This window comes from Bombus bifarius, unplaced genomic scaffold (genome assembly GCF_011952205.1).
Source record: "Bombus bifarius isolate JDL3187 unplaced genomic scaffold, Bbif_JDL3187 scf7180000008225, whole genome shotgun sequence".
Lineage (NCBI taxonomy): Eukaryota > Metazoa > Arthropoda > Insecta > Hymenoptera > Apidae > Bombus > Bombus bifarius.
The window spans coordinates 371,623-391,088 of record NW_022884523.1 but is presented as its reverse complement, the minus strand read 5'-3'; the positions used below and the strand labels follow the sequence as shown (position 1 = coordinate 391,088).

Sequence of the window (19,466 nt, the reverse complement as noted above, 5' to 3'; positions counted from 1 at the left end):
CACGTACGTTACATTCACGCACATACACACCTGATGTTTACGCACATATATGCGAAATATTCACGCATATGCACGCTTGCTCACACTCGCATATGCACACGTATTGATATTTCGGTCTCGCCCACGAACGTACAGGTACACGCTGGAGCTGTTTAGAAAGTCCGACAACGAGAACACGCTGAGGTACACCTTGGTACCAGAAGACATACCCATCGGAAAGGTGTACCAGAAGGTTCAGCAGCTTCAACAGCTGGTGGGGGTAACCCTAAGCTAGCGGTGTCAGACGGTGCTGGCCGCTCACTGCTCGTCGATTCGCCGAGCGATCGACATCGAAGTGTTCTCGTCGATCGAGGAGAAGAGAGAGGATTTTTCGAGATACCACGTACAGCAAGAAAGGTATCGGTCGTAGTCAGAGTCATTTAGTCAATCAGTGCCTTTGGAAGAAGAAGATAAAGGTACCAGGGAAGATGGAAAAGGAACAGCCGGATTCCTTGGCAACTGTTGCCGTCGTCTCGGAGAAGATGCCTCATCCGCCTCATAGCAATTACGCACCCAGCGAGGTGTACTCCACTACCGAACCGCCACCGGTAAGCCTTCAGCTTTCTTTGGATCAAGGGAATTAAGAGAATTCCTCTATTTTCGTGGCAGCTCGCCGAGCGAGACAGCTTCTTTCGTTTTTGGAATATGAGTAGTAAGACGGTGAATCGAGGTTGTCTGGTCAATGTATTCCATGACTGGTCGAGATTCAGAATTATTTGGAACGCAGGATTCTGTTGTCAATGGTTTCATAAAGTAGCTTTGAGCTGCGATTTTCTAATCGCACTCAATCTCGCAGCATAAAAGACACAGTCTTCCGTTGATTAAAAGTATCGAACTCTGATCTTTTAGTCGTAACGCAGGGCTTGGTTTTGTTTTAATTAAATGTCCTACCATGTATTTCAATATGACTGCGATTATTATAGTAATAGAATCTTCTGTCGATTATGAACAGTGACTTTTGATTTTTCATTTGCATTCATCCGATGCAGAGATCGAGTTTGTTTTATTTAAATATTGTATCATAACTTCAAACGACTATTGTTAATAATAGAGCCTTCTACTTTGGAACGGGTGTACCAGGTTGAATTTACAGTTTAAAAACAATTCGACATGGTACGTGACTCCGGAACATGGGATTGTTTGAGCATCGATAGTGATCACGTTGGCAGCAATATTATACACATGCGATAAAAATGATTACTAATTTACATTTATTCAAATAGGAAGAAAATTCCTTTTTACGATTCATATCTTTAAATAAATATTTAAAAATTAGTGTTTTTTACTAGAAATTTATAAAGAGAAGACATTTCGAGTAATTTTAATTTGTAAAAATATGATGAATAAGATGCAAAAAAATTTTAACAAATAAATTATCCAACTGATCGTATAATATAATCGCGTGTAACTAGCAATTTTCATTTCTCTTCTCGTTTGTTTATCATTTTTTTTACCACAATATGTGTAACTGTGTTATGCAATGTATATTTCGTTAGTGCTGCTTTATAGATTATATTCTTGGACAAGACTCGATACGTTTACCGTTATGCTAGCCACAATTAATGAAATAAAGCGAGCTTACGTAAAGATAGAAATAGAATTTCGATGCAATGATGTTTGTACGCTATTTGTTCTCGATCGATTAAACAGGAAGCATAAATGTAGTAATTTCTGATAACAAAATTCCAACGAGCAGATTAGATTTATGAATGCATGTGTTTTGCACAGCGAGGCCAGTACAGGAAAATTGTCACGACGGAGCTGTAAAAATATGCGCAAGGACGTGACCAACGTAAATCTTAGAATAAGATCATAATATTATTTCCGCCTACCGACATAAATACGAAGGTGCTAATTTTTCTGGTAGTTCGGTAATAATCTTTGGTAACTAAAACTACGTTACAATTAGTGCTGTTTTATTTCAATATTTTATTTTGAATAAAAATCTCTTGATGGTTATATTCAAAATAATTTACAAATACATAATGGTGGATACATCTGATACGTCTCTGTCGAAAATAAATGCCTATTTATTATTAACCCATTGAGAGTTCAATAACGCGATCAAATTTTGAATTGCTGTAAAAAGGATGTATATATTTTTATGTTTGAAATTTCTGCTATACACACAGTAAGAAATTTAAAAATTATATATGTGTATAGTGGCTCGAAAATTTCCTGTAGCTTTTTTCCTTTAGTCGTTGGAGTCTCAGGAAATTGATGCGTCACAATAACAAAATTAGGTAGATATCTATGGTACATAAGTAAAATATGTATACAGACTCAACGCGACCGCATGATAAATTGCCAATGGGTTAATCCACAAACGCAAATGAATTTTCTTCAGGAGCGCAATAATCAGATTACATTATTCCCTTTGAATGAACAATTTTCTTCGTTATAACAAATTTTCATTAATATCGATTACAATTTCTCTACAGACATAAAATGGGACGTAAAACGAGTACCTTATAATTTTAACGTATAAAATTACTTATCTCCACTTTTGTTATAAGCATCTACGTAGGTATCGTTATCTTTTTACAATTATATGATTTATTTTCCTTCAAGTAGAAAAGAAATCCTTTCGCGTTTGCTAAAATAGAATCTGTAGATATTCGTTTGGAAATTACGAAGGGAGTTATGTAACGTAAGAACCAAGTTTCAGTTAAGGTAAAACAATTTACAGTGCGTAAGTGGCTGATTATCAGAATTAATTCTGCTTATCTGCCTTTATAAATTACAGGGTAGAGGAGATAGATCGAGACAGATGTTTCGTCATGCAACGGAAACGCTGAATTATACCGCGACTAAAATTCGTTCTGGCTTTGATACATTTTGTATCGAGGACGTTGTTTGGCTGGTATTTTATGAAAGAGCGCGGAAATCCGTACAGTAAGGCACTTCCGTGAAAGTTTCTGGACAAGCTTAATTGCGCGAACCACGCTACCATATATGTACGTTTATTTATTTGCTTGATCGATCAAAAGTCGCCTACGTGAACGGAAGAAGCGACGGCGCAACCCACGGGCAAAGCGATCTTGTCGCGTTTTATACCTGGTAATTTCCGCGAACATGATATTCTATAATTAGATAAGGAATAGTAGACTCGAAACGTGTTTCAATGATTTATTTTTCCACGAAATGAAAAGCACCGGTACGGGTGAAAGAATTTGTCGTTTAATTAATTGCCAACTTTCTCTGTCAATAACCGTTGCAATTGTTAAAAGTGTCGGTGTAAAATGAAAGTCTCCATGAAACGTTGAATGTAGATCCTTTCAAGATTGATTGCTTATTACGCTGTGCAGCTTTGTACTGTATCGTATTCGGTGTTAATTGTTTGGAAATTTTCTTCTATTCGCCAAGAGATTAATTAGAAAATTTAACAAAATTTCGTTTTTCATCTTTTAACGTTGTTGCTGCAATTTGAAAGAAATTTAGTTTATGCAAATGCTAAAATATTTCTCTGTTTCCAAGCTCTAATTTCGAGTATGTTTAACGTAGTTGAGAAATTAAATAAAGGCTAGGAAATAATATGGGATTAAAGATAATGAAGGAAAGGCAATTTGTCGTTTAATTATGTGCTTGAAAATACAGTTGCAGTAGGAAATCCCAGAGAAATGGATGATACTTAGGGGACGTAAATGACAGTGCTCATAATTCATGTTTACCGTGGCAGTATGTGACAGTATGTTCGTGTGTGCATCCGTTCGAAGTAAATAAATGCACTGTCATAGGCGAGTAATTTCTCAATGAGAGTTCGAGAAAACAGTTAGCTCACATTGCAGAAAAGAAGAATGGAAACTACCGTGAGAACCTTCTTTAAATTCAGTCTATGAATTAGAAATAAAATATTTGATTTGATAATCATAGAATAGAATTACAACTGTATTTTCTATTCAGTTACATCTCCCGCAGTTAAACATCGTTTGCCTTAGTTTAAAAAAATGCCATAATCTTTAATGCAACAAATCATCTGGATTGGTTTTTCGATTTTTTCGAAACATGGAAATTCTATCTCTGGCTAATTGAACTTTCATGTTTCATTCGCGTGACGCGATACGTTTTGAAAAATCATGCACGACGTGGTTTCATTTTCAACGTCGGCCACGCTTTTTTTTCATTCGTTTATTTCGTTAAAACCGGAAACTTTCTACCACCGGTGAACGCAACCATTCGCCACTATTAGAAACTTCCATGGCTACTGTTGAATTGCCTTTTGTTTCTAGATTCTCAAAGCTTTAATGCAGAGTCCAAATTTTCCATTGCGGGAAACACGTATTCGCCATGACGTCAATGTTTGTTTCAATTTGGTTACATAAAGAATTTTTGTCCTTGAAACGTTAAAACAAAAACACGATTTCACTTGTCCACGACCAAAAGTAATATTTCACATTCTTATCTGCAAGACACTTTTACGTAGTTTATTTTACACATCTTTTTATTACGCATATTCTTATTATCTTGTTACAAAATACAATGACTCTTACATAAAACTTCTTCGTCTTCGAGGAAAGTTTCGCGTAGTTTATTTTATCTATCTTTTTTATTCTTGATAAAATTCTACGTATATCTTTTATATGTCAAAAAATATTTTTATGTGTCAAAAAGCTACAAAAAGATAAAATGACTGAGACATAAAATATATTGAAAAGAAAAGAAATAGTTGAAATAATCATCGTAAACTTTCGTGGTTAACTCCTCTATAATCTCTTGCTTTAATGCTTTAAAGTAACGTTTCTTCGTGCCTCTATCAGTAATTCATATAATTACAAAATTTGAAAACGGTATTTGATCGACAACGACGTACCAACCAGTACCAACTGCACCGTCCTCATCGCGAGGCAAATACCGGCCATTGAAAACATTTGTAAGACTGACAGATTTCACCTGCAGCGATTTAAACTGCGTTTCTTTTTCAATCGAAGCGTGACTAGAATCGTACTATTCGGGTTGTACGGAATTCACAAGTATCGAATTTACATATCGCCTATGGAGGCAAGCACCGTTGGCATCGCGACAATTATGTTTTCCAAGAAATTACTACGATTATAGAATCGATGAAAATTGTATGCTCCGTGGTTTACTTGCAAATTTATCGAACAGAATTTTCGTAGACGTTAAATCGCTTAAATTGTAGATTTCCTCATAAATACGATTTATTCAACTTCGACAAAGTGGTTCAAGATTTGCTTACGTTCGTCTCTTCTATCTCTTCCTCTTTGTAATTTAAATCGAAGTTTGTATTTGTAATAGAATAGCTGAATATATAATTTCATTAATTTTGATAATATAGCTAAAATAAGATAACATAGATACCAATAATTAATAGAATTAAACTAGATTTATATTCGTGATACGCGATTATGGATATTACGAATTTATATAATTTATAATTATTTATATTCATATATTTAGATATATGCGTCTTGAATATTATTTGATTCAAATACCAAAGAGATTCGGTTTTCAGTTTGTAAAGAATTCAATCTTGAACGACGGTGCAATACGCATATCGAGTGAGCTTGGAGACTTTAATGCTTGGTTTGGAGTCACCTGCGGGATAAAGTTGGGAGCACACGACGCGTAGATAGTAATCATTTCATAATATGACCATCCTGCTATTATTTGAGTAGCAAGTAATTGAAACTTGAATTTCCTGCGATATTACGTAACATGATCCTTTACGATATGCGTATACCTTCTCCTTCAGCAGCGGTTTTTTTCTAGAAATTGTGCGCTATTACTCAACGAATATCCATTTGCAACATTTCTTACATACGAAATAGGCTACACTGTAGAGTTTTCAATTTAATAATTTCACGTTGCTTTACACGAGTTCTATAATTTAGAATTCTCATTACGTTATACTTTCTAAAATATATTTTCTATTCAAATATGTGGAATGGAAATTTTTATCCCGACGAAAAAGGAATCGTTTGTAAAATATTCTAAAACGATGGCTTAGCCCGTTTGCTTTTAGCTTCGCGCGTTTACACGACTTAGCACGAGCAATATGTCTCTTACATAAGTTAAAATATATACGTACATATTTCAATACCGTGTTCGCGGAAGAACCGAAGTTATTTCCAACATTCTTCCGTGATCGTTAATTAGCTTTGGAAGTTTCTTGAAACAGGATTATACATACATATACATATATCTCTTTATTTGTCAACATATATTTATATTTTCGTAACGTTTTAAATTGTGCGTTGATTATTTCTCTAATAATCTATTTATTAAATCTACTTTAAAGTTTTATAAGAAAAAATAGATTAATAGATTTTTATCATATTTAACGATGCTGAAAATAATTACACTAATTGTCACAGAATTTCCAAGCGTACATCAGGTTTGTCCATATCGAGACATGAAATGTTTGGATGGCGGAAGAGGGACAGGCGTTTCTAATACTCTTCCTACATTTTAATTAGACACAACAGCTATCTTTACGTGCTAAAAATGAAGTCCCGTACATCTAGGCGTAACTGAGTCACTCGACATGGCTTTTTGAACTTTAATCCTTTAATTTACTCGCGTTCATTTCTACAAAACGTTTTACCTGTTTTTTATACCTTTTAATTTTAACGAATAATCGCGAATATACGTGACAGCCTTGCAAATCAAACAGTACAGCAAATCTTAGAATCGAATCGTTTGAAGCTTAAAAATATACTTGTGTATAAATATTTATTATTGAATGTCAGTTTATTAATATCGTAGATTAATTATTTAGTGGAAAATTGCAATGCTACATTTACATATAAAAGACTCTTAGATATTCAAGTAGACGAATAAAGAGATATGTTAAAAAGCTAATTTGTTTTTCGTTTTTCCAAGTATGGTGCGTCATTATCATGCCGTTTAAAAGCATTTGGTAGGCGTATGTACACTATGGACCAAAAATCTGCCATCCTCTGCTCTTTCATGCTTCACGAAATAGCGTTAAATAAAGAAAGAATTGTCCGATTAATTTTTACATTTCACGTAGATGTAAAAATACCCTTTTCATAAAACGAATAAATAAAACAAGCGAATGTACTGTTTCCAAGAAAACATAGAAAAATATTCATCATGCGCGAAAAATCCAAAATTTGTCAATAATTTTACCTGTCGATGAAAATAATAATTTTTAATAGTACTTTAATCAATTAAATAAAACGAATAATTATACCTGTTAGTGAAAACAATAACGTTTGCTGATTCTGTAAATCATTGAATATGCTTTCTATTTGTGTATATTCGATGGATAGATGGATAAGTTCGATGATGTTGCTAGTAGATGCGAGTGATCCAAGACTTTTGATCAATAGTGTATACCGGTAAAGGGAAGAATGAGTCAGAGCACACGTCGAGGAGGACACGTTTAAAAATTTTGTCATGCGACATATACATCCATCCATACATACATACATATAATAATCCTTTAGTTTCTCGAGTGCCTGGCAACAGTGCCTGTTTACTTTTGTCTGGCAGATCGAGCAGCATAAAGGCAGCCTCGGATGGCCTACTATCTCCTCGAGGCCTCTCACCTTAGAGTCGTCCATCCACATCGAGGTCATTACGAATACGTACAAGTACAGTCTGTGTCACAAGCGTTTGCCCTTTTCAATTAATTTACCAATTAAAGCGGTAAGACGCAATCGCGGGCTAGGTGCCTGAAACCGACTTTTCTTTCCATGGGAAAATGTTAAATCCGTTTCTCATAAATCCGACCCATAAGCTAGTTTCCTTACTTTTTTTAAACATTTACCTCTTGATCACGTGAGAAGTTGTGTTCGACGTGAATCCAACTGCATACTATGTCGTTCTTCCAGACTATCCGCCGACGATTTTCATATTTTTCTGCATATACTCGCGAACGAAATTTGTATCCTGTATGGGTTTGTTATTAGGAGAAAATAACAAAATAAATGGAGAGCGAGGAAATGTTTTCGTTTAGTGACTTGGAACTTACAAACTGCGTGGCCTGGTAAAGTTAACAGGACACGCGAAACGCTCGCTAAAAATCGAAGTTGCCCGCGGATGGAAAGTTAATCCTGAAAGAAGTTGTTTCCAGCGTTATACAGGGTGAGACTGTAATCGTAGAACAAGTGGATAGGGACTGATTCTACGTGAAAAAATAAGACAAAATTTTGTCATAACGTTGTTTCGTAAGACGCATTTCATTTTCAAGGAAAATAAATTCGAAAATGTATCATACGCACACGCGTACACACTATTTCGTTTTCAATTAAACGTGTTTTCGACTTATTTTTGCACGTAGAATCATCCCTTGCCTGTGGTTGTGTTACGATTACCGTCCCACCCTGTATAGTCGATTACCATATTGGACTTTTGCTCTTAGCAACTTTTTTGTCAATTTCTTCTTTTTTTTTAATATCGCATGGATCTGCACCGAGTTCCATCACTCGATTGGACTAGAAGTAACATAAATGAAGGCACTGAAACGCGATAGTTCGTGGTTAATCGGTATACTGTGTAAATTTCTTTGCGTGTTGATGTACGATGTGCACAGCGATTTATCTTTACGGTAACTGGTACGTCGTTTGATCGTTAACCGCACGAGATTCTTCCTGATTATTATTCATGTAGTACAGCTGATGTCGAAATGATGATGAGAACCGGCGTACAGGTAAAAGTATCTTTCGAACCTGTTGAACGTTATGCTATATTTTTCAATGTACGGATACTTGAGAGCTAAATACATATTTTGTTAATTGGAGGATTGACGATAATAGTGGCGTAAAGCAAAATGTTGAGAATGTGACTTAATTGAATGTTCTTTTCAGTTCTTACAAGACTTTATTCCTTATTCTTTTAGTTTCATAATTAACACAAGTTATAGGATAGATCGTAGATATTTATGCAAATTTATATTTTTACCAACACAATGAAACGATTCGAAGTTAGAAAGTTAGAAATTCGTTTCCTCCATTAAACTTTTTAAGTAGCGTACTCTGGATATTTTACATGTATTTGCAAATTATTCAATTTTTGTTTTAAACTTTCTATCTAATTTAATTAATTTCTATCTAATTCTGTCTAGTACATAGAATGCACGAATATGGCTCAGTTATAACTTCGTTTCTCGTAAGAATATATTTCCGTAATCTAAGGAAAAGCACGTTTAATTTTGTTGGAAAAATAAGTTGTACAATAATATTTTCAATTTATATTCACTGGAGGAATTTATATCCTCAGTTTGTCGATTATTCATGCAGTCTACCGGAACCGTATCTTCCTTCACCAATCACGCGATTACCCTGCCAGATTACATGCTTGTTTTACTTGTCAGGATAATAAGCACAGAGCGCGACATTGAACTAATCTCTAAGTATATGAAATTACTATCAATTAATTATCGAAGTCAATGTTACTTGCTATAATTATCGTCAAAACAGTACGAATAACATGTAAGACTATCAATTAGACTATCTGTATAATACATGGAACGACAAAGGATCTGAGACGAGAGGATCTGAAAGGAGATCAGAGACGTATTCGTATAGAGTGACAGATTTTTCTAATTTTCAAGGTTCTCAAGCAGCTGAACGAGTCCAAGGCGTAAAATAATAGTGTCACGATACAGTTATTGAACAGCAAGCCTTACTTTATCGGACGTATTTCCTTCTTGTGACTAGCGACTGTCTGGGCATCTCGTGCTATCCACTCATCTTCACATTGGTTTAAACGATTTTATACGGATAGTTGATATGGAGTCAATTACGGTATTGTTGGCATAATTTTCATGCTCGGCTGCTGAATAAAACGGGAAATCTAAGAATCTTTCCTAGATTCATCGTTAACAGATGCTAATCGAAGTGTATTATTTGATCACAGGGTGAAAAGTGGAATTTATTAGAATTCTATGAGGAACATGATTTTCTCAGTACTTTATATAATTGATATATTGTATATTACGTTAGGTATAAATAATTATTTGTGATTAGTCAGTTATATGTTTTATCTCATTTTTCACAATAGTTCATCGCTCTTATAAACAATAAGTTTTTACAATAGTTCCCCTCTTATAAAACTCCAATTGCGAACAGCTCCATTGTTTTTAATTCCGCATTACTTATAAGAGAATGTAATCAGTGGTAGGATAAAAACCTCGTGTCCATCATTCGTTATAATCGTTTGCCATCTTTCAGTGCTAAGTTTCCTATTCTCCTTTTACGAAACTCCAATTATGAAGAGCTCCATTGTGCTAAACTTAGTACTACATATGGAATAATCTAATGGGAAATGTAAATTCCACGCTCGTTTGAATTTCATAGTTCGTTGGAAATTTTTGGCGATAAGTAATAATCAAGTTTATTATTTTAAAATTCACGACGACGCATTAATTGTTGACTAACATTGAATACATCGAAGTTTCCTTTTTTTTCGGGATTCGTCATAGATATACACTTTCTATACCTTACAAACAATCGCTGAAAATTTACTATTATTTTAAACAAAATACAAAACAAAACAGTTAACGTGGTCGATGGTTAAAAATTTGCCTAAATTATATAGCGTTGTTAATGAAGATTATAATTCGAGTCCATTGTCTAATAGATGAAAATGAACCAACTTGTGGCGTTAATAATTATTATAATTATCATAAATTTTGCAACATGCAAATTGTAAATTATTGCAAAATTTATCAGCGTAAAGTTTGTAGAGTTCTGAAAGGATTGTATGAATGGCGATGTATGTTTTACCATGATGGAGGGACGCGTGTTAGGAAAACGATGTGATTCTCCAATTCCATTTTTCACTTTTTCCCGCGATTAGCTTCGTTCTATGAAGTGGGAATGCTGCTAAACCACGGGAAAGGAGAGCGTGAAACGACAAAAGACCTCGACTCGGTTGGCTAGCCAGCATGAAGTTACATACACACATTCATGCGATTGCACTCTGCGTGTACACATTTTGCATTGACTACATTATCCTGTAATGAACCTTGCACATGTTTAGCAACTGCATGCATCTGTCGTGTTTGCTGAAACGCGCGGCGTTTGCTGCGAATTCACGTTACTCTTCGAACGGAAAGATCAATAAGCGTTACTTAGAATCTCCATTTCAAAAGTTGTTAATTTAAACTCTACTTTTTCGCGATTGTCTCTTAAGAATGGAATTTGAATCGTTCATTTAGCAGAATATAATGCTACGAGGGGAAAGGAAGGAGGTTTGACTAAACAAAAGATTCGATTCGTTTTTGAAGCGATAATCAATCTTAACGCGAAGACGGTTAAACAAAAGTGAAAAAATAAAATCGCTATAGGTAAATCGTGTTAGAGTTCGATGCTTAAAAGAGATAAATTTAACTCGACGATTTGCAATTGAAAACAAAACGTTTCGTTTAATCGAGTAACGAAGGATTGTCGGTCGTTAAAATTAATTTCTAATCGCAATCCCGTTGCCTCTGATGTAATTTATTACGTCAACCAGACACGCAAATAATCAGCGAAATGAAAAGCGAGCAACATACCTATGTTTACACTCGGTAACAGTGTTTGGATGTAAATTATCTCATTTACATCATTTGCTACGTCTTCGTTATTGTACTGGTTATTCAAAAACAGAGCGATAAAACGAGTAACGATGTCAAACGTAAACTGAGCTTCATAATAGAAATCATTTCATCTATTTATTTGGACAATTCTATAAATTATTGATACGCTCGATCTTCGAAGATTGATTTAATTTCTAATGAAATTTAAAATGTTTGAAAGAGTAAAAAAGATAGATAAATATATACAATTCGAACTATCACGTAAATAACATACATTATATTTTTATAGAAAAATATGTTACAAGTTGTTTCAAATAAGTACAAATAGGAAATAATGTAGGAAATAATTTCGAAATAAAAAATTGATAAAAGTACGTTAGAGAATGTTCGAAGGATTAAAAATGGATAGGTATGGAGCGATTAAAAAAACCTTGATGAGATTGTAATTAGATTTATGGTACCGGCTTATTTCAATGTAGTGAGATCATCACGGAAGTCAAGTTTAGCTACATATTCCTTTCTTCGTCTACGGCGATCGAACGTAATACGCGCGATATAATCACAGAAGTGTATAAGCATGTTTGATTAACATAAAATAGAAACGGCGAGAATAGCGATGGAAAATCTCGAGTAATTAGATTCTGATTGCAAGAGGTACACTTGTTCCGGTGCTTATTGAATCAAACTACTTCGCGCCGAACCTGTTACCCGGATACATTTGTCTCTATTTCGTAATTAAACCCGGAGTAACAATAATAAATGCAAGCTAACGACGAAGTATTATTTTATAAATTCATATGATATTATTCTGTGACGCTATATTTCACACTGATAAATTTTTATTTCTGTAAAAGTTACGTTATTGTATTAATTCTTAATTTGATAATATGAGAAGGAGATTTCGCGTTTTAATATTTAAAAAAGCACGAATTTTGTTTATGCGTGTTGTACAGAGTTTTGTATTCTTAATACTTTACATTTGTGTAGACTGTTTACATTTCACGGATTAATAAATGTTATTTTAATGTTATTTTTCTTCAGATCGTTTTATATACAATAATACTTCATGAAAATGAATACAGAAACAATTAACGATATAGAGAAAATATAGTCGAAAGTTTAGGATATGATTTTTCATTTGAAGCTTTGTTTTTAACAGAAACTTCCTCGAAGAAGCGTGCAATTAATTTTTGACTAAACACATCTAAACTCGATTTTCTGAAAAATGAAGCCTCGAAGAACAAAATTTTACCTCTTATACCTAAGTTGTTTCCAAATGTAGACTAACATCTTGCTCGTGTCTTGCTATTCTCTGTATAATAATGTTATAAAATAGTTTATATTTTTGGTTTCGTTAACATTTTGATTCACTTATTCACAGGCATACATGAGGCCAAAGAGTACAGCGGTTCAAATTACAAGAATCGCGGCTGTCACCTTGGTGACGATGTCCGTGATCCTTGGAAGCTTCATCCTCGCAGCATCCTGGGTCCAAGCTCGAGCATCCTGCACTCCTGAATCGATTGCTGCGATGCAAGCTGAACTTAGGTTGCAGCAACAGCAACAACAACCATCATCCATTACATACCAACAAGGTGAATTCTTGAAACATCTGCAACCAGAGGCTCTCGTCCAGGTAAGTGATCATAATGAAATAAAAATTCTGCAGGAATTTACATGCATATAAAATTTCGAATTAAAGATTTTATTTCATTTAATTTTCTTGTAAAATATCGACCTCCATTTATAAGAATAACCATAGTTTATTTATATTTTGAAGGAGTTATATTGCGCGATATTCTACAATTCTTGTATACACAACTGTTTCATATCTAAAAAATATTTCATTCGAATGAATTTATTGCGCATTATGCTTTTGTTCCAATAAGAAATGTTATTCTAACTCGTTCTTTGGAAAGATACCAGGTAATTCGTTATACAAATTGTCAATAAATCCGATACGATAACTCGTTTATCAACGAGTTCCTTATTTTTTAAGACATCACTTTTCTCATGTTTGTGATAGAAATATATTATATTATGCTCGTGTTCGTATGAATCAAAACCAATTTTCTTGAAGATGTTTTGCCTTATGACGAAGAAACGTGTGAGTTAACAGGTTTGGATTTCAGGAGAAAGCAACATACCATTATACGTAGGTATATGAAAATTGTATCCGATATAAGATAGTATGATCTTTACAAAAGTATGAGATTAAATAAATAGAATGGAAAGCATGCAGAAGAAAAGGGAGAAAGAAAGCTAGTCACTAAATGCAGTTCTAGCAACATGGATGCATTACTGAAAGACTTCGATTTGTACTTTCAAGTAGGCAAAGTAGTTGTTTTGCTCGTTTATAATACATGCACGAGTTTAAGAAGGCTTGTCCCGTGTAAAATTTCTATACAAAGAGCCTGCTACCAATGTATCTTATTTCATTCGTTCAACGCTGTGCCAACTTTCGAGATTTCTAAATTTTCACCTCGATTTTAACCGATTGTAAAAGATCAACCGGCTGATCGATCAGTTCTCAACGATCCTTTCCAGTCGAATGGAGCTGTTTGAGTTTATGATGGAAAGTGAGGAAGGGAAACGAAGGAGAACGGCGATAATATGATTAACGCTGACATGCTGAACAAAGAATTCAATTTGCTTCGCACAGCAAAAAGATTGAAATATACGAACGCTGGGAACTCGAACAAGTTTTAAATTTCCGATCAAACAATAGCTAAATATCGAAGCTCAGCGCTGTCTTGCACGATTAAATTAATATTGGCGATGGAAATTTTTGGAATCACAAGTTGCAAGTTGTCAATGTTAATAAATACAATCCATATAACAATCACAAGTTTGGTAATAAAAAACTGGATTTTTGCAAGAGATGTTTGCAAATTACGTGTCGTCTGATTATCAGATTTGACGAAAGGTTATAAAATTATTATAAAATTATAAAAGAAAGAGAAATCCGTGTATCTTGCGACTTGTTAAGTTATTAATATTATCAATGGATTATTGAGTATAAGAAGGAAAAGAAATCAAGAAATCCATTTTTGTTGAGAATTCGATGCTTAAAACGAATTAATCAAATTTTTCATTTAAAACATTCAAAACATACTTTTTTAAATAGGAACAACGTGTTGATTAAGGATATGAGGCTTTAAAAAATTTATGGACTTTGACTGTCTATACGTCTCTGGCAAATTTGAATATGCCAAAATCTACAAAATGCACATAATTTGAACAAATATACAGGTTATCCAAACTAAAATATTGTAGAGAACGAGGTAATCGTGTATTTAGGTCCTATGAATAATTTTAGTCACGTTCGTAAAAATATGAATCTGCATAAATATTCACAGTTGTGTGCAATACATGTACGAAGTTTCGTAAAATGTCAAGAGACAGTCAATGTTCAACGATTAATGTGACGATCAGTGTTTGAAACGTTCAAGAGGTTGGTAAAAGTACGTATTCGATCCCGAGATTAAATAAAAATATGGGATTGTTTAATAATAATAAAATAAGTTAGAATAAAAATTGCTTTCCTATAAAACACGAAAAAATATCACTTCGTGCAAGTGTTGCGTAACTTTACTTTCTTGCGTATTATTATAATGTTAGAAATTCAAATGGATTCTTTAATGATTATCTAATTTGCTTCGTATATATGTTACTTTTATATAAATTTAATGTAACTCGCTGTTCTAGTTCCATAATTTCAAAAATATCTTTTCAAAGCAATAGATTTCTGAATTTAATAACAGCTACCCCTTCAATGAGTATTAGCATTACGCTTGAATAATCGTGCATCTGCAAGAGATGCAAAAGCCAAGTAGAAGTGTGTTTAAAAATGAAAGTGAAAGTTAAATGAGAAAGTGGTATAGTTGTTGCTTTACAGCGAAGAAGTTTTTCGACGATAAAGCTATAAAAAGAAATCAGCCGAGGATAGATATCCGACTGAAAGTTAAAACTAAAATTATCTATATAAAATATAAGTTACATCGATTACAGTAAAAAGATTAATTATTGGTACGATACTTTATCCATTTATTCAGCATTTTATTTTATTTTCTTTAATATCCTTTCCTAATTGTTTTATTTTTCTTACAAACAAGCATCGTATTAATTTTTAACAAACGATACTAATATGTAATTCCAGTAGTTAATTTTAAAGAAAATAAAGGAAACGTGGCATGAATTGTCAATAATATTAGTTGAAATTATTTGTCACTCGTAAGCATTCGTATTAATATGATCGAGAAGTTCGTAGGTTGTTCGATATGAATTTTAATGCAACGATGAAAACACGCCTTTTATGATGAGACAGCAAAGAAGAATCGCTTCTCACGGCACTCGATAGAAAGAAAGGATCGTGCCTGATCTATGGTCACGCCCTTCTTTGTGGTATTCACTTCGATATTGCTGGCAATAACGAACTACCGTGATTTATCATGATTTATCGCTAACTTTTTCATCCGTAAAGCCACAAAACCAGATTTAAAGAACGACTCTTGTTACTCGATCGGCTATTCGATTTTACACGAATTGCTTACCATTTATATTGCTAAGAACTTTATACAAGTACATATTTGTTCCCGTATCTAAATACAGGAAATCTTATAAATTGACGTATCTTTTACTTCAATACGAAAAATGCTTCATTGTCAATTTCTTATTTTATAAATATTTTAATATTATAATAACGGGATTTTATAGAATGGCAAAGTGAAAGGAAGTTGTAGGAATAATGGAGAGGATGGAGGATTTTATTACGTTGAATGTTCAATTTTTCCTCATCTTCGATTATTTGTTAGAAATACTCCAATAATTAGAGTTAACGATATCGAATACTCTCACTGAAAATTGGTCTAATATTATGTTATACTTTAAAAATCATTAAAGAATCGAACATTTAACGATTGTACTCAAGTTATTGCGTACGTAAAATTATATCGAAATTATCGTTATTCGTTCTTAATGGCAGAAGAAAGATAATTATAAGGTTCAGCGAAGAAAGCTTTTGCCAGACCGTATTTAATCTCCGTGCTCTTAATCCGCCCCATGCTCTTTTAATGTCCATGAAAATAATAGTTGAAGGAGTATGTTAATGAGTAAATTAGTCATAAAAAGTCAGGAACCTAGAAAGCGTGGAATTATTTACGATCGGGACAGGACGTACACTCTTGCGCACTTTTATTGGCAAAGAGGAAAAGGAGAAGCAGGCAGAGATCAGAAACAGCCATGCAAATTCCAGTCTCTTATCTCGTGTGCATTGTATATAACCTCAATGGATTTTAATTTTGCCATATCACGTCTATGACTGTTAATGAGTTATTGCAACAGGAGATACGAATCGCCATCAGGATTTTTTCATCGTCAGTGTCGAACGACACTCTTTGAATCTCGTTATTTCCTCTGGAGCATTACAGCTTTCTATAATCATCCTTAATCGACGCTTAATTGCTATTAAAATGGGGACAAGAACAGTGTTTGAGTCACCTCACACCTATTTAGAAGAATCTGTGCTAATGTGTTTCAAGAGGAAAATAAAAATAAACAATGACAAATAAAGTAAAGATTCAAAATGCCATCAACTTCGAGACTGTAATCTTCTGCAGAAAATTTCATATCGTATTGTATCATCGTATTATTACACTGCGGATAATTATGCATTTCTGGGAAATTATGGGAAATTTGTATATGTATATATTCGTAGTAGGCAAAAATGTACAAATATACAAAGTGAAATACTCGTTACGACACTTATGGTGCGAAACAAATCTGCATTAAGATATGCCATTTTCCTTTACTTGCCTAATTGCGATATAAATCTGCATACTCTATTTATAATTTATGATAAATTACTATTTAAAGGAACGCGAACGCGCTTCCCATATATATACAATCCTTTTAATAATCCTTGGAAGATTGAAAGATCCAATAATGGCGTACTTATAAACTCGTTAGATCTTCTATAGGTCGGAAATTCAAACGTCATAAAGAAATTAATTAATCCCAGCAACGTTTCTCGTACTTCAACGTGCAAACGATTTCCCACGCATTACGTTTCAATGGGCAGTGATTTAATGTACATTGGTTAAAAAAGTGCTCGATCTAATTTGTTTTTCATGCAATTAATCGGCAGACAAGTAGGAGCAACGCGAGAATCGATGGAGCGGGACGGGATTCGATTATTCAGCATCGCGCGTTTCGATTGTCCGTCGGAGATTTCAATGCCTGGTACCGATTAATCCTCAGGACGAGTCTGCCAGCTCACGTTCGAACTGCGCGTTTCTCCCGCTCGTAAATCGTCTTCTCTCGAGAAACCTTTTGTATGCAAAGGATAGACGACGCGGAGGATTCATCAGTAGGAAGAAAAGGACAATCAATTCTGGCATCGAGTGGTGTAGAGAAGCAAAGAAGAAAAGAGTTAGAACGCGGAGAACGAAACGCGCTGAAACGGTGTTGACCGGTGCTAGGAGCTGCGTTCAAGGAGAACCGCAACAGCGAATTACGTAATTCGGGTTACGTTCCTTGATGTACGAGTGATTTTAACGCGAAACAGGAAATCACCTTTTTGCTTCTTTCCACTCACAAATCTTGCCACTCTTCCGTTTCGATGGTTTATGACAGGCCATTCTATTCGTTTCGTTTAAATTCGTTTAATAAAAAGGGATTGAATTTCTTTCTGATGCTAAATTGCAATTTTTCTTTTGCACAGGACTTTGCTATTTTTGGTTTCGAGGTTTCTAGAAGATTATTTAACTTGTAATTAAAATGTTGATGTCTCCTTGCAATTTATTTAATCAGGCGAACGTAAATCAAGTTCTGATTTTAAATTGCTAATTTTTTGCCTACACGATTTTAGTATTTTTTCTTACTCGTGAAAATTTGCGGCAGATTATTTATGTTGAGATTAAAATACGAATTAGTTGACGTTCATTTAATAAGAAGAATTTCAATCAGGTTTTAATCTTAATTCGTAAATTACTTTTTAGACAAAATCGTACGACTTTCAGCTTCGAAGGTGTACTCATTCATATCATTCAATTTGTAAATAATATCGTTGTTATCGCACTTAATAGAAATATTTGTCAATTGTTATTTATCGTTATTCATTTAATGGTACAGTCATACGTTTTGTATCTAATTCATTGGTGATATTTTCTATCATGAAAGCCTCCATAACGTTGTATAGTTAGTTATAGAAATCATTTTACTTTATCAATAAAATATTAGGTATTAAAATACTCTGATATTCCAAGGAGGACTGACGTACATAAAATCTCATTAGTACTTCGTTTTTAATTTCAATCTAATTAATAACTTGAGTTTGACACTATTCTCCACCGTTTTGAATGCTCGTTGTAATTTGTCAAGGTTAAACAACGCGAAGGAGGTGATTGTTATTAACGTGTGATAAAAAGTACATGTGTTACGGTATTAAAACGAGGACGTTCTTGGACCAATCGGAGCGTGTAAAGATTCTTTGCGTTCTTGTGGGACAAGGACGACGATCGTCCACTTGAAATAAGGCTTTGCAGAAAATTTCCATCTAAGATTTGTAACGACTGGTCGAACGTGGCTTTTGTTTGCTCGTATACGTTCAGAAGAATTTACAAAAAAAAAAAAATACGTGTGACGGTGCTCTCAGTCACGGAAACCTAAAAGTAATCAAGGATGATGAATTGATTCTCAGTAAACAAGAATCTGTGGGAATAATAATTTCGACCTTTCAATGACATTGAAATATAAAAAGAAGATTTATTCGGCAAAAATTAAAGATACTAAAGATAATAAAGAAAGATAAAGATTGTTTGTGAAATAAAAGATTAAGGAGCTTCGGTATCGTTTGATAAATTATTGGCCATTAAGTAACATATTTTGATGAATGGTAATCTTTTTGTTGAGAAATATG

The 19,466-nt window shown here is 33.9% G+C and overlaps 1 protein-coding gene across 1 annotated transcript in view; it reads left to right on the top strand.

Moving 5' to 3' along the window:
- Positions 1-264: 264 nt before the first annotated feature.
- LOC117211236 (putative uncharacterized protein DDB_G0271606) overlaps positions 265-19,466 on the top strand; it is a 33,992-nt gene continuing 14,790 nt past the window's right edge. The window contains exons 1-2 of the mRNA XM_033454905.1: positions 265-587; positions 12,930-13,184. Of these exons, the coding sequence (XP_033310796.1) occupies positions 468-587; positions 12,930-13,184 (375 nt within the window). The 5' untranslated portion in view covers positions 265-467. The remainder of the gene's footprint in view (positions 588-12,929; positions 13,185-19,466) is intronic.